The sequence below is a fragment of the Gadus macrocephalus genome, chromosome 21 (assembly GCF_031168955.1).
Source record: "Gadus macrocephalus chromosome 21, ASM3116895v1".
Taxonomy (NCBI): Eukaryota; Metazoa; Chordata; class Actinopteri; order Gadiformes; family Gadidae; genus Gadus; species Gadus macrocephalus.
The window spans coordinates 13,628,570-13,641,902 of record NC_082402.1 but is presented as its reverse complement, the minus strand read 5'-3'; the positions used below and the strand labels follow the sequence as shown (position 1 = coordinate 13,641,902).

The window sequence follows — 13,333 nt, the reverse complement described above, 5'->3', positions numbered from 1 at the left end:
ATCGGAAGTGCAAAAAGCTGGATCGGGACATCCCTACCCTCTGATGAGAATCTGTATCTCTCATGAAGAACGCCAATTTCGTTGTTTGCACAATGACAATAAAGTCTGAAATCTGAATATCGTCAGACAATGCCAAGGGATCGGTTCTGTCCCGTAAAACCCTCTGTCACCGGAGAGACGCCTGTACGAGAAGTGCGCCGAGGTCCACGGGAACACCCACAAATGGTGACGCCATTGTCGGAGGAGGGGCTAGGAAGCTGCGCACGCCGATTTAGGTAGCCGATCTCCGGCTAGACTAAGCCGAAAAACTGCTGCCGACCAGGTTTGGTTGCGAGCATAAGTCACCATGGTGATACAGCGACGCTAAAAGAGATCGACTTTCGTGGTACAACTAACCCAGGCTTTGAGCTCAACATACCTCGCTAACCCTCTAAGCGAGCTTTGTGGTACAGGCCCCAGGGCATTCATTCTGGGTTTTTTCCCTTTTTTCTTTTGGTGTCAAATCAAAACAAACTGACAGAACTCTTCACCTTCTGTTTTTCCTCTCTCCTCCTCCTCACCTGTGTCCTGTGACATCAGAGCAGTGATGTCATCAGCCCCTCCCCCTCCCCCTCCCGCCACACCCTCATCTCCCCACCCACCAACTTTGAGCACGTTTACCACCTGAGCTCTCCGTCCAGTGCCCTCCTCAACCCAGACTTCTGCTCCTCCTCTCTCTCCTCCTCCTCCTCTTCTCTAGGATGGGTAGGCCACACCCCCTTTCCTCTCTTTAAGCATGTTCCTTCCTGTCTCCTCCCTACCCCTTCCTGTCTCCTCCCTACCCCTTCCTGTCTCCTCCCTACCACTTCCTGTCTCCTCCCTACCACTTCCTGTCTCTGAACTTGCCCTATCTAAGTCAAACCAGTCACTACCTGTCTCGACCCTGCCCCTTCCTGTCTCCTCCTCCAATACCTGTCTTGACTCCAACCCTTCCTCTCCGTGTCACACCGTAACTGGCTTCCACCATCTTAGCAACAATAAGATGCTCTTGTTTCCATAGTTACTATGCAAACATCTCAAATGCCCTTCATAAATTTGTGTGTGTGTGTGTAGGGCATTCCCTCTCAGGATGAGGTTGTTAAGGAGAAGCCTCGCCCCCTCTCCAGTATCTCCCGGCAACAGAGGAGCAAATCACACATCAGCCGCACCGCTTCAGGTAAATGCACACAAATGGCTACTCTGACTCTTCTACACATCAACGGCAGATCTCTCCCTGTTCGCCTTGAGGGCTGGTTTATGTACACGGATATTGGTAGTGATTGGTCAACCTGAAACGCAAAGACCAATCGTGCCGTTTGCCCGTTGAATGTCATTCAATGCATGAACCGATCCTCTGAGATGAGACACTAACTACTGTGGGGCGAAGGGCAGTGCGTGGGATGGGATTCATCTGAATAACTGGGGTGGGTTCAGGTGAGAAACTATTGGTGAATACGTTGTTTGTTACTGTGCTCTCAGGGGCAGAGTTTGGAGGCTTTGGGTCCAGAAGCCTTGGAGAGCCGGACCAAGACCTTGACCGAGAGGTAAACACCTGGATCTATCTTATAAACCTCTGGGTCAACATTCATTGTGTGTGTGTGTGTGTGTGTGTGTGTGTGTGTGTGTGTGTGTGTGTGTGTGTGTGTGTGTGTGTGTGTGTGTGTGTGTGTGTGTGTGTGTGTGTGTGTGTGTGTGTGTGTGTGTGTGTGTGTGTGTGTGCATACATATACTTAAGCAATAGATCACGACAGGCTGTGGTATGTGCTCATTATACCACTGCGTTGTCCGGCCCCGACGCGCAGCGGAGGGCCGGCGACCCCCTTCACAGTGGTATAATGAGCACATACCACTGACTGAAGTGATCTATTGCTTTTATACAACGGTTACTATTATGGCAAAACGAAATTCATAGATGCACTACATTTAAAAAGAAACCAATAAAGTCAAAGTACGGTAGCCGTTTTATTAAAGAATACAAAAAAGTAGTCCCTCCTGGATGCCTTCAAAATGCACGACGGTCGCTATGCAACACACTTTAGCGTCCCTCCGAGAGAAGGCTTGACTAGAGCGGTTCGCCGGCAATTTATCCTATGGAGCAGTTCACTCGCCGATTTTAGGCTTCAGTGAACTGTGCTATTGCTTTTATACAACTGTTAAAATTATGGCAAAATGACTCCACCCACACACTAGTAAAAATACGGTTGTATTCTTTGACACTTTCCACTTCAAGGCGCGGAGTGATACTTTCACAAAATGATTGGGCGTCATAGCAGTTATGTATACGCTCATTATACAACAGTTAGGAACCAATCAGATCGCTGGATTCAGGCCCCCGTTGTATAAATATACGCGTGTGTGTGTGTGTGTGTGTATATCTATATAAATATGTATGTGTATATATTTACATATGTATATACAGTGTTTCCCACAGACCAAGGACCAATGTGTGGTGGGGGGGGGGCGGTGGGGCGGCGGCGCACTCACTGACGTCTGCGACACGGCGACGCGGCCGTCAGTGAGTGTGCATGTAACTCCGCGTTTACATGCGGACACATCTGATTTGCATAGATGTGGAAGAACAGCTCAATCGGAATAGAAAAGTATCATATATATATACGCCTCAATCCGTTCGGAATACAATTCTATGCGGAATAGAATAGGTGGTGTAGTCCGCTATAAATACTTATTCCGATTAGTTTGGGGTTTAACTTGGAGCAGCTGCAGTAGTTCGCAATTGGTCCACTCCGTCTGTACTTTAATGCACACCGAACATTACCGCCGTCAAGGAAATTGGATTTATTGCCTGATTCACCTCTTTGTTATTGTCACTCCGTAGTAGTTTCAGTAGTCCGGTAACTTAACAATCCCAGCGTGTCCGGTTGCTAAGCGACGGGTGACATCGGTGGGTTCATGCGTTAGCATCGTCGTTCTCGCTGTGTGTGTGTGTGTGTGTGTGTGTGTGTGTGTGTGTGTGTGTGAGAATGACAGGGGGAACGAGTGCTATGCAGAGATGAATGGACGGAACGATTTTTTGATTTCCAAATCGCGTTATTAAAAAAAAAAAAAATAATAATAATAATAAAAAAAAATAATAATAAAAAAAAGACAGAATCAATTCGTGGCGCTCGAAGTTGATTCTGTGGCGCCGCGCCACACAATGGTCTATGTATGGGAAACACTGATATATGTATGTGTATTGTGTACGTATATATATGTATGTATATATTAACATGTATTTATATATTTACATACGTATATATGTATGTACTGTACGTATATATAGTAACATGTACATTAACATCTAAATTCCTCTACACATGAAATGCGACTGAAATGAATCTTATTCAAACATTTGTCTGATATTCTTTAACCTTAATTCAATCTCTCTCGCTCTCTCTCTCCTGTGTCTCTCGCCCAGCCGGACTCTGACTCCACCAAACACTCCACTCCGTCTAACAGCTCCAACCCCAGCAGCCCCTCCAGCCCTAACTCCTCCCACCGCAGTCAGCTGACCCTGGACGGCCTTGAGGCCGCCCTCGACCCCGCCCTCGACGCCTGACCGCATCCCCCTCCCTAAACTTACGGCCAAAACCACGCCCCTCATCCCCGACCACTGCCCGTACTCCTTCACCTGCCATTCCCCGTATTTGCCCCTTCCTGCATCACTGCCCACGCCCCTCTTCTTTGGTGACCACACCCCTTTCCTCATCACTGACCATGCCTCTTCCAGATCTACAGAGAGGAGTCTCCTGCAGAAAGGGGGTGGGGTTTACTATTTTTTTAATTTAGCTGTTTTTGAGTTTTTAAGGCTCCGTTTCAATAGGAACGGTGGTGTACCTAACCTCTGCCAGGTGAAGCTTTCTGATCAACACTACAGCCGTGTTCCCCTGCGGCGCAGTCAGCCATGGAAACCCCATACGCCAGGAGCCGCTAGGCGCTAACCCCGCTGCTAGCTTTTCCTAACTAGAGCTGCTTTTATAAACTCTGTATTCCACAATAAGAGTCTGCGCTTTAACTTTGAAAAAAAATTGTGTGGATGAGGTGGTTCAAGTCGTTATCGTTCTGTACCAGAAGGGGGCGCTCCTCCCACTGTATTCTACTCTTGTATTTGCACACTGTTGTAGCCCCTCCCCCAGCCTGAATAGACGCGTCTGAAACACTACAAAATCACCGTTTAAATCTTTGTAATTATTGAATAAGCAACACATCAAGTATGACCGGAAAATAAAAAATCTGTGCTTCTGTCCATGACTACATAAATAAAGCAAAGCTGGGTTTTATGTTCAAGTTTAACTTTATTAAACGAGTATGACTGTGAGTGGGCGGGGCCTAATGTCCCTTGTTTGGTTTGGTTACGTCCTCTGAAATGAATACGTTGCATTTTTATTACTTTGTTGGACCTCAAATGAACGTCTTTAACAGTTATAGAAGTAAGAATTAAAACCAATAAACTAAAGTAAAGATTGTGTTCCGTTTATTAAGGCCTTTCTATATAGCCCACCTGAATTTAAACTCATTTGAACTTTAGTTTTTCTCAGTCGATATGGTACATTTCTCAGATCAGAATTGAAATTCTCAAAACTACCTGTTCAATCTTCACATCATTGTGTCACTTGTGCACATCAAAAAAGCAGTTTCTCATTTCTTTGAACAAGTTGCAAATGCTTTGGTACATTCATGCAAATGATTATGTATGATTCTCTGCTCTTTCCTACATTATCAATGGCTTATGTCATGTTGATCAAAATGTTTTGCAAGGGGTGTCTATTGTATAGTCTCAGCTCCACAGCCGTTAGGTATTACTTCATTGCATAAGTCTTTACATGCAAAATGGTTGAACAAGTTGTCATATGTCAAGCATATTTCTATACATTTCCATTGGACTATTTTTCTGAATCTGTCCTGAATTTGTCAATTGCTACCAGGTGAATCTTGACTTTCTCTAAAGAGGTGAAATGCTGGAAGTGTTAGATCAACCAACAATCTACCAGTTTACTGAAATAGCTCAAAGGTGCATCTCATGAACCATAAACTGGCAAGTATATATATATATATATATATATATATAGCTGGAGCACAACATAATGTTACATTGTCTGACAATGGAAGGACAAGGAATTGGACGGGGTCAACAGCCAGAGAGAAGAAGGAAGAGGAAGAGAGGCTGCGTGAGAATGAGAATTTGTGGCCCAACAGACAGGAACGTCAGGAGGTGTAGGAAGACTGCACTGTTATTCCTACACCAATGCATGTACAGTTTACCCTAAGGAGATTGTCCTATATTCACATTTCTAGCAATGACATGGTCCGTCAACAAATTACAGAACAAACAGTCAAAGCGTAAATGTGAATCTTGTCCAGTCTCTTGCAATCAATCTCCCACCTAAGGTGTAACTTACAATTTACAATAATTGTCTTCAAAACTTTAGCCATAGTTTACATCAGAACATCCCTCCAGAATACACTGTTATATTGACAACATGACTAAGCAATTTGACTGTCTTATCCGTACACAATGACACAAGGACTTGTCATTTTGATGGCCATGACATGTTCATCGACACAGATATTTAGTGTATTGGTAGCCTATGGATTTTGAGCAGGAGACTGGCTTTTGCAAGAAATCCATGGTGTTTTGCTATTTGCACGAATTGTTTTGAGAAATGCACTTACTGTTTTGCAAATTTCAATTCTGATCTGAGAAATGTACCAAAGCGACTGAGAAAAACTAAATGTATTTCAAGAGTCTGTGATTTAACCACAAGGGGACGCTGTTGCCTGGTTACAAGCCGGAGTTTATATTATCACGAGAAACGCTTCAGACAGGACGCAGGTCAGTTTGATTTGAAAATGTCGGAAATCATCTCTTGCTCGGATTGGACCTTCTCACTAAAATGTATGTTGTACATATCCAATCCAATATGTCCCACCGTTGGCATAAACTGCTTTTTTTTTTATTGTCTTTCATAAAAATAAACTATAATAATAATAATACATTTAATTTAGAGGCGCCTTTCAAGACACCCAAGGTCACCTTGTATGATGTATGATGATGATATGTATGATATATATATATATATATATATACATATATATATATATATACATACATACATATGTATATATATATATATATATATATATATATATATATTCATATGTATATATATATTCATATATATATATATATATATATATATATATATATATATATATATATATATGAATATATATATACATATGAATATATATATACATATGAATATATATATATATATATATATATTATTATTATTATTTTTTTACCCTTTACCCCGCCCCAGACCTTTTTGTCCAGTGATTGAACGATCTTTGCACACATTTGGGTTTGTTGTTTGACAAGGGCAGAAATGTTCAAAATGCATTTGTGCATGGAAAATATGAAATTAATGTATGTTAGTTAACCTATACATAGGCTCTCAATCTAAATTAATTTTAGGTAGTCACATCACATCTACCACATTCAAAATGTTCTGGGGGAGTTCCTTCCGACCCTCCGTCCATGACTACGTCCCACCCACAAATAATCACAAGCCGCCACTGACATCCAACAAATATTTAGGCCTATAGGTGTTATTTGGAATTATTTTGTATCTTCTCTCATATCCGCTTAGTTGAAGTGAACAATACACCCATATTTAATCACCATCTGAATAATGATAATGAACAGTTTACGGTAGGCCTATAACATAGAAAGATTTACCGCAAAAGCATAAACATATCGCCCTATTTCCTTATAGACAAATCCATACCAAACGATATAATTAGGCCTATAGTCTATTTGTTTCACAGTTCACCTAATAAAAAAAGACATTCCCAACGGGCATATGTTTTCGTGTTAAGTCGTGTTGATGACTCCACGCCCAGAAAGGCATACAAATTTGGGTTTACAACGTTTTTTAGCTAAACGGTGTGTACTTAAGGCCTCTTGCCCAGCAGACTATAGGCCTACCGCAGATGGATCTGACATGATGAGGTGGGAGAACAAAAAAAATACACAAACCTTCTGCAAATCAAAGCTTATTTTATTTAAAAAAAAAGTGAGGAATTGTTGATTACAAGGCAACGCACCAGGTAGGCTATTCTCAGTAGCGGTGAGTATTTCACTGCTTCTTCGAAAAGGTTCTCTCTCCTCTCCCCGAGTCTTCTCATGACAACACACTGAGAGCCTACAAGTGGAGACTATCCTGGTCAACAGAGAGCCACTAGTGTTCGTTCCCTATGGGGTTCACCAGAACATGTTGTTGCACACTAGCTGTCAAACATATTACCTGTAAAAGCCCCTCACGTCGGTAGCTTGTAGCGTCCGGCTCTAGGAGGCCTCCAGGAATAATTTGGATGTTTCAGAGAAGTAGCGTCACATATAGGCCTACTGAACGCTCTCCCCCCTCGTTCCTGAGCCAACGTCGCACTGAGTCCTCGAACCACTTCTATATAGTATCGAACGTGTTGTCACCTCTCCATCACACCCCCAGGCTGTCCCCATTGTGACCTCGCTCTGACCCCGCAGCGCTAGGGACAGCTCCTCGCGCGCGTCCCCGCTGGACAGCACGTAGAGGAGGGGGTTGCAGGCGCTGTTGAGGGTGGAGAAGCCCAGAGACACGTAGTACGGTGCGTAGATCCACCTGGAGAAAGCTAAATGAAGCTCATGGTGCTCAGGGTAGTGGGAGAAGGCGGCGCGCACCAGCAGGACCAGGTGGTACGGCGCGAAGCCCACCAGGAACAGCGTCACCACGGCGACCGCCAGCCAGCGCACACGCCTCTTCTGGCCGAGCTGGAGCGAGTGGCTGGCGCGCACCGCGCGCAGGACGCCGTAGTTTGAGGCGGTCAGCAGCGCCAGCGGCACCACGAAGCCCAGGAAGAAGCGCGCGTAGTTGAAGGCCGTGACGTATTGGCTTGGGGTGTGATCCGGCTCGAAGCACCTCATATCCAGCTTGTGATCCGTGTCGCCCTCGCGCATCAAGAAGACGGGCACGTGCAGCGCCATCACCATCGCCACGATGGCCGCCGTGATGCGCGCGGCAACGCGTGGGTGCCGCAGGCCACGCGACTCCAGGGCGTAGCGCACGGCCACGTAGCGGTCGCACGAGACGCAGCACAGCAGCAGGATGCTGATGTACATGTTGGTGTAGAAGACAAAGCCGGTGACCTGGCAGGTGCGGGAGCCCCAGGCCCACTTGTGGCAGCCGTCGATGTAGAGCGCCCACAGGGGCAGCGTCGACAGGTAGATCAGGTCGCACACAGACAGGCTGCACAGGTAGACCCCCAGCACGTTCTTGCGCCGCACCTGCCTCCAGGTGAACCACAAGGTGAGGAGGTTGGCGGGGAAGCCCACGACGAAGACGACGCTGTAGAGGACTACCATGGGGACACGGGCTTGGTCGTACGGTGGATCGCAGGCCGTCGCGTCCCCGGCGGTGGTCGCGTTCCCGGCGGTGGTCGCGTTCCCGGCGGTGGTCGCCTCCGCCTGCATGTCTGCATGGACACACAAGGAGGCGTGGACCGCGGTGAAGATCTCACACCCTTCAGTGCGTCCGGGGGAGCCGACCCACTGCACGCTGCCAAGCCTCGATTGTTTGTCCCAGCCCCGTAGTTTAAGAGACACTGGTCTGATTCAGAGTTCCACACTGTCGACCATGGTATTGGTACATTAGCTCTTCTGAGAAACAATGAGGAAACCAAATAGCACAGGAGGCAAAACAATGACAAGTTCAAAGATGAGTCAGGACTTCCTGGGGAAATCAAGCAAATGTTCACAGTCACTCTTATCTGATCTCAAACGATCTTTTCTCAATAAGGTAAAGACTTGCTGTTAAAAGTGCCAAAAGTTCAAGATGCTTTTAAAGCCTATTTTCAATGGTAGTTTTCTTTCCTTCATTGTAATGACATCTAATGCCAGAGTGTGGTAAAAAGCATTGCACATATGTGTGTGAGTGAGTGAGTGAGTGAGTGCATGCGTATGCTTTTGGCAGTGGATGCCCTCGTAGTTCCCGTTTGTGAAAGTGCTTCACAAGAAAATTGGTGGAAGTTGGAAGTTGAGCAAGCACTGAATACAACCAACAGATGAATTATATGCACGGGCCGCGCGCTATGCAATTATTTTTCTGAATTAATTACATAATTATCTCAGAATTCAATATCCACATCCCTAGATATTTGAAGGATGCTGACTGTTTTATGGGTTTGTCATTGGAGCGGATGTGTGTTCAACTGTGCCAATAATGACCTCTTGACCTAGGCTACATGATGAGGTGGGAGAGCAAAAAAATATGCTAACCATAAGCTTTGTTTCAAATAAAAGCTTATTTTATTTAAAAAAAAAAAGTGAGGAATTGTTGATTACAAGGCAACGCACCATGCATTATCAATAGCGGTGAGTATTTCACTGCTTCTTCCAGAAGGTTCTCTCTCCTCTCCCCGAGTCTCCTCATGACAACACACTGAGAGCCTACAAGTGGAGATTATCCTGGTCAACGGAGAGCCGCTAGTGTTCGTTCCCTATAGGATTCACTCGAACATGTTGTTGCACGGTAGCTGTCAAACATATAGTAGCCTACCTGTAAAAGCCCCTCACGTCGGTAGCTTGTAGCGTCCGGCTTTAGGAGGCCTCCAGGAATACTTTGGATGTTTCAGAGAAGTAGCGTCACATATAGGCCTACTGAACGCTCTCCCCCCTCGTTCCTGAGCCGCCCTCGCACTGAGTCCTCGAACCACTGCTATATAGTATCGGACGTGTTGCCCCCTCTCCTTTACACCCCCCTGTCCCCATTGTGACCTCGCTCTGACCCCGCAGCGCTAGGGACAGCTCCTCGCGCGCGTCCCCGCTGGACAGCACGTAGAGGAGGGGGTTGCAGGCGCTGTTGAGGGTGGAGAAGCCCAGGGACACGTAGTACGGCGCGTAGATCCGCCTGAAGAAAGCAAATTGCAACGCCTTGTCCTGGGAGTGGGAGACGGCGGCGCGCACCAGCAGGACCAGGTGGTACGGCGCGAAGCCCACCAGGAACAGCGTCACCACGGCGACCGCCAGCCACCGCACACGTCTCTTCTGGCCGAGCTGCAGCGAGTGGCTGGCGCGCACCGCTCGCAGGATGCCGCAGTTCGAGGCGGTCAGCAGCGCCAGCGGCACCACGAAGCCCATTATTAAGCGCATGTAGCTGAAGGCCGTGACCGTTCCGCTGGGGTCGTGATCCGGCTCGAAGCACCTTATGTCCTCTTCGGGATCCATTTCGCGCTCGCGTATCAAGAAGACGGGCACGTGCAGCGCCATCACCATCGCCACGATGGCCGCCGTGATGCCCGCGGCAACGCGTGGGCGCCGCAGGCCGCGCGACTCCAAGGCGTAGCGCACGGCCACGTAGCGGTCGCACGAGACGCAGCACAGCAGCAGGATGCTGATGTACATGTTGGTGTAGAAGACGAAGCCGGTGACCTGGCAGGTGCGGGAGCCCCAGGCCCACTTGTGGCAGCCGTCGAAGTAGAGCGCCCACAGGGGCAGCGTCGACAGGTAGATCAGGTCGCACACAGACAGGCTGCACAGGTAGACCCCCAGCACGTTCTTGCGCCGCACCTGCCTCCAGGTGAACCACACGGTGAGGAGGTTGGCGGGGAAGCCCACGACGAAGATGACGCTGTAGAGGACTACCATGGGGACACGGGCCTGGTCGTACGGCGGATCGCAGGCCATCGCATTCCCGGCGGTGGTTGCGTTCCCGGCGGTGGTCGCCTCCGCCTGCATGTCTGTATAGACACACAAGGAAGCGAGGACCGTGGTGAAGATCTCTCACCCTTTCAGTGCGTCCGGGGGAGCCGACCCACTGCACGCTGCCAAGCCTCGATTGTTTGTCCCAGCCCCTTAGTTTAAGAGACACCGTCGATTGGTACACTAGCTCTGCTGGGGAATAATGAGGAAAACACACAGCACAAGAGGTTAAAACAATTAGAGAAGCTCAAAGATGTGTCATCACTTCCTGGGGAAATCAAACAAATTCACAGTCACTCTTATCTGATCGCAACCCATCGGTTGTAAATAAGGGACTAGAGACTTGCAGTTAAAAGTGCTAGAAGTTGCTTTAAAGCCTATTTGTAATTGTAGTTTTCTTTCCTTCATTGTAATGACATCTAATCCCAGAGTGTGGTAAAAAGCATTGCCCATGTGTGTGTGAGTGAGTGCATGCGTATGCTTTTGGCAGTGGATGCCCTCGTAGTTCCCGTTTGTGAAAGTGCTTCACAAGAAAATTGGCGGAAGTTGGAAGTTGAGCAAACCCTGAATACAACCAACAGTATTGTGCATTATGTGCAACGGCGTGGGGGTGTAAGGAAGCGTTAAACATAATTCGAAGAACATTCTCTATGGGGTTGATGACGGGGGGGGGCCGTCTGGCTCTGGGAGGCCTCCAGGACGTCTTGGATGTTACAGTTTCAGAGTAGTAGAGTCACATATCCTGGCCGTTCTTCCCCCCTCGTTCCTGAGCAGACCTCGCTCTGAGTCCTCGAACCCCTATGTAGTGGCAGTCATGTAGTCCCCTCTCCTATCACCCCCCTGTCCCTAGTGTCCCCCCCGGTGACCTCTGACCCCGCAGCACCAGGGACAGCACGTAGAGGAGGGGGTTGCAGGCGCTGTTGAGGGTGGAGAGGCCCAGAGACACGTTGTACGGCGCGTAGATCCACCACGAGAAAGTGCAGTTCCTGTCAGGAGAGAAACGGGAGAAGGCCCCGCGCACCATCACGACCAGGTGGTACGGCACGAAGCACACCGGGAACAGCGTCACCACGGCAACCGCCAGCAAGCGCACGCGCCTCTTCGGGCAGCACTGTGTGGCTGAGTGACGCCGCAGTTGGAGGCGGTCAGTAGCGCCAACGGCACCGCGAAGCCCAGGAAGAAGCGCGTGTATTTGAAGGCCGTGACCGCGCGGCTGGGTGTATGGTCGCGCTCGAATATGGACCTATTAATGAAAGGGCAGCGGATAAAAAAATGGCGCCCATTCATTCCTACGAAAACTGCTCAATGGCGCAGGGCAACATCAAGGAGAGAATTGCTTCTGCATCATGGGAGCCAGCCACGCCCTAGTGCATGACGTGCCGGGTTCAGAAATATTCTCGTTGTCCTCGTAGGTCTACTCTATGGGCTCGAAGCACTTCATATCCAGCCCGCAATTCGCCCTCGCGCGTCACGAAGACGCCAACACCATGCCCGCAGACCGCGCAAATCCAGGGCTCAGCGCGTGTTTGTGCGTGTTCATATGCTTTGGGCGGTTTCCCTCGTAGTTCCTGTTTCTTGCGTATGAAAGTGCTTCAAAGAAAATTGGTGGCAGGAAGTTGAGCAAGCCCTGAATACAACCAACAGTATTTTGCATTATATGCACCGGCGTAGGGGTGTAAGGAAGCCTAGTGCAATGTTTTTCTGAATTACTTAAGAATTATCTCAGAATTCGGAGAACATTTTCTATTAAAATGGATGCACTGTTCTTCGGAATTAATGTGATCCCTCAAAAAGCGTACAAGAAAATCGCGTGCATGGATATTGTTGAACCATGTAAAGGGGATTCATTCTCTTATGTAAAATAAGAGAATGCATTTCAGATGCAAATCTGAAAGATAATAGCCAAACGCTTCTGAAGCTGTCTTGTGTTTGGCCTATAGATAATACCCAACCCCTACAATAACTAATAGACCCAACTTTTATAGGCTATTTAACAATAGACGCATATAATTGTACGGTAGGCTATGGAGGTAGAATTGTGTCTTTATTATGCAATCAAAAATAATAGGTTTGAGAGCAAAACTTTCCACACTGCAATCAAAAAATATGTTTGAGAGCAAAACTTTCCACACTGCAATCAAAAAATAGATTTGAGAGCAAAACTATCGACACTGCAATCAAAAAATGTTTTATTGCAAGATAAATTAATGTGATAAAAAAATTATTAATGGGAATCAAAAAGTTTTGTTTGTAAATCCAAAAGTTTTGTTTGCAAATCCAAAAGTTTTGTTTGCGAATCAAAAAGTTTTGTTTGCGAATCCTAAAGTTTTGCTTGCGAATCCAAAAGCTTTGCTTGCTGTTGAGCTGAATCTCGTGGGCGGGACCTACGCCGAAAGATGTAAGACACGTCTCTATTGGCCATTCTCGATCGGAGTGACAGCTTGGCAACATCCACAGTTAGTAACGAGAGAGGGAGTTTTGAAGTCCATGATGAGACAGAGCGGGAATCGGGAGCTCCCTCTCTCGTTACTGTTGCCAAGCTGTCACTCCGATCGAGACTGGCCAATAGAGACGTGT

General features: G+C 47.3%; 3 protein-coding genes across 5 annotated transcripts in view; 1 reads left to right on the top strand and 2 right to left on the bottom strand.

The window, feature by feature from the left end:
* The window catches only part of cdc42bpb (CDC42 binding protein kinase beta (DMPK-like)), a 40,109-nt gene extending 35,811 nt beyond the window's left edge, over positions 1-4,298 (top strand). For 2 of the 3 annotated variants that reach the window (XM_060042038.1, XM_060042037.1), the window contains 3 exons: positions 1,093-1,195; positions 1,498-1,562; positions 3,437-4,298. In XM_060042038.1, coding sequence (XP_059898021.1) covers positions 1,093-1,195; positions 1,498-1,562; positions 3,437-3,577 — 309 coding nt within the window. In that variant the 3' untranslated portion in view covers positions 3,578-4,298. Of the gene's footprint in view, positions 1-579; positions 745-1,092; positions 1,196-1,497; positions 1,563-3,436 lie in introns of all 3 variants that reach the window. The other variant, XM_060042039.1, reaches the window with a different exon arrangement.
* A 2,793-nt stretch (positions 4,299-7,091) lies between these two features.
* On the bottom strand, positions 7,092-8,530 carry LOC132450069 (probable G-protein coupled receptor 132). The gene has a single exon (XM_060042040.1). It carries the CDS (start codon positions 8,528-8,530, stop codon positions 7,427-7,429), a length of 1,104 nt encoding a protein of 367 aa, XP_059898023.1. The 3' UTR covers positions 7,092-7,426.
* An 846-nt stretch (positions 8,531-9,376) lies between these two features.
* LOC132450070 (probable G-protein coupled receptor 132) lies at positions 9,377-10,971 on the bottom strand. Its single transcript, XM_060042041.1, has 2 exons — positions 10,842-10,971; positions 9,377-10,794 (listed from the first exon to the last, which is right to left on the bottom strand). Exon 2 carries the CDS (start codon positions 10,790-10,792, stop codon positions 9,713-9,715), a length of 1,080 nt encoding a protein of 359 aa, XP_059898024.1. The 5' UTR covers positions 10,793-10,794; positions 10,842-10,971; the 3' UTR covers positions 9,377-9,712.
* Positions 10,972-13,333: the final 2,362 nt, after the last annotated feature.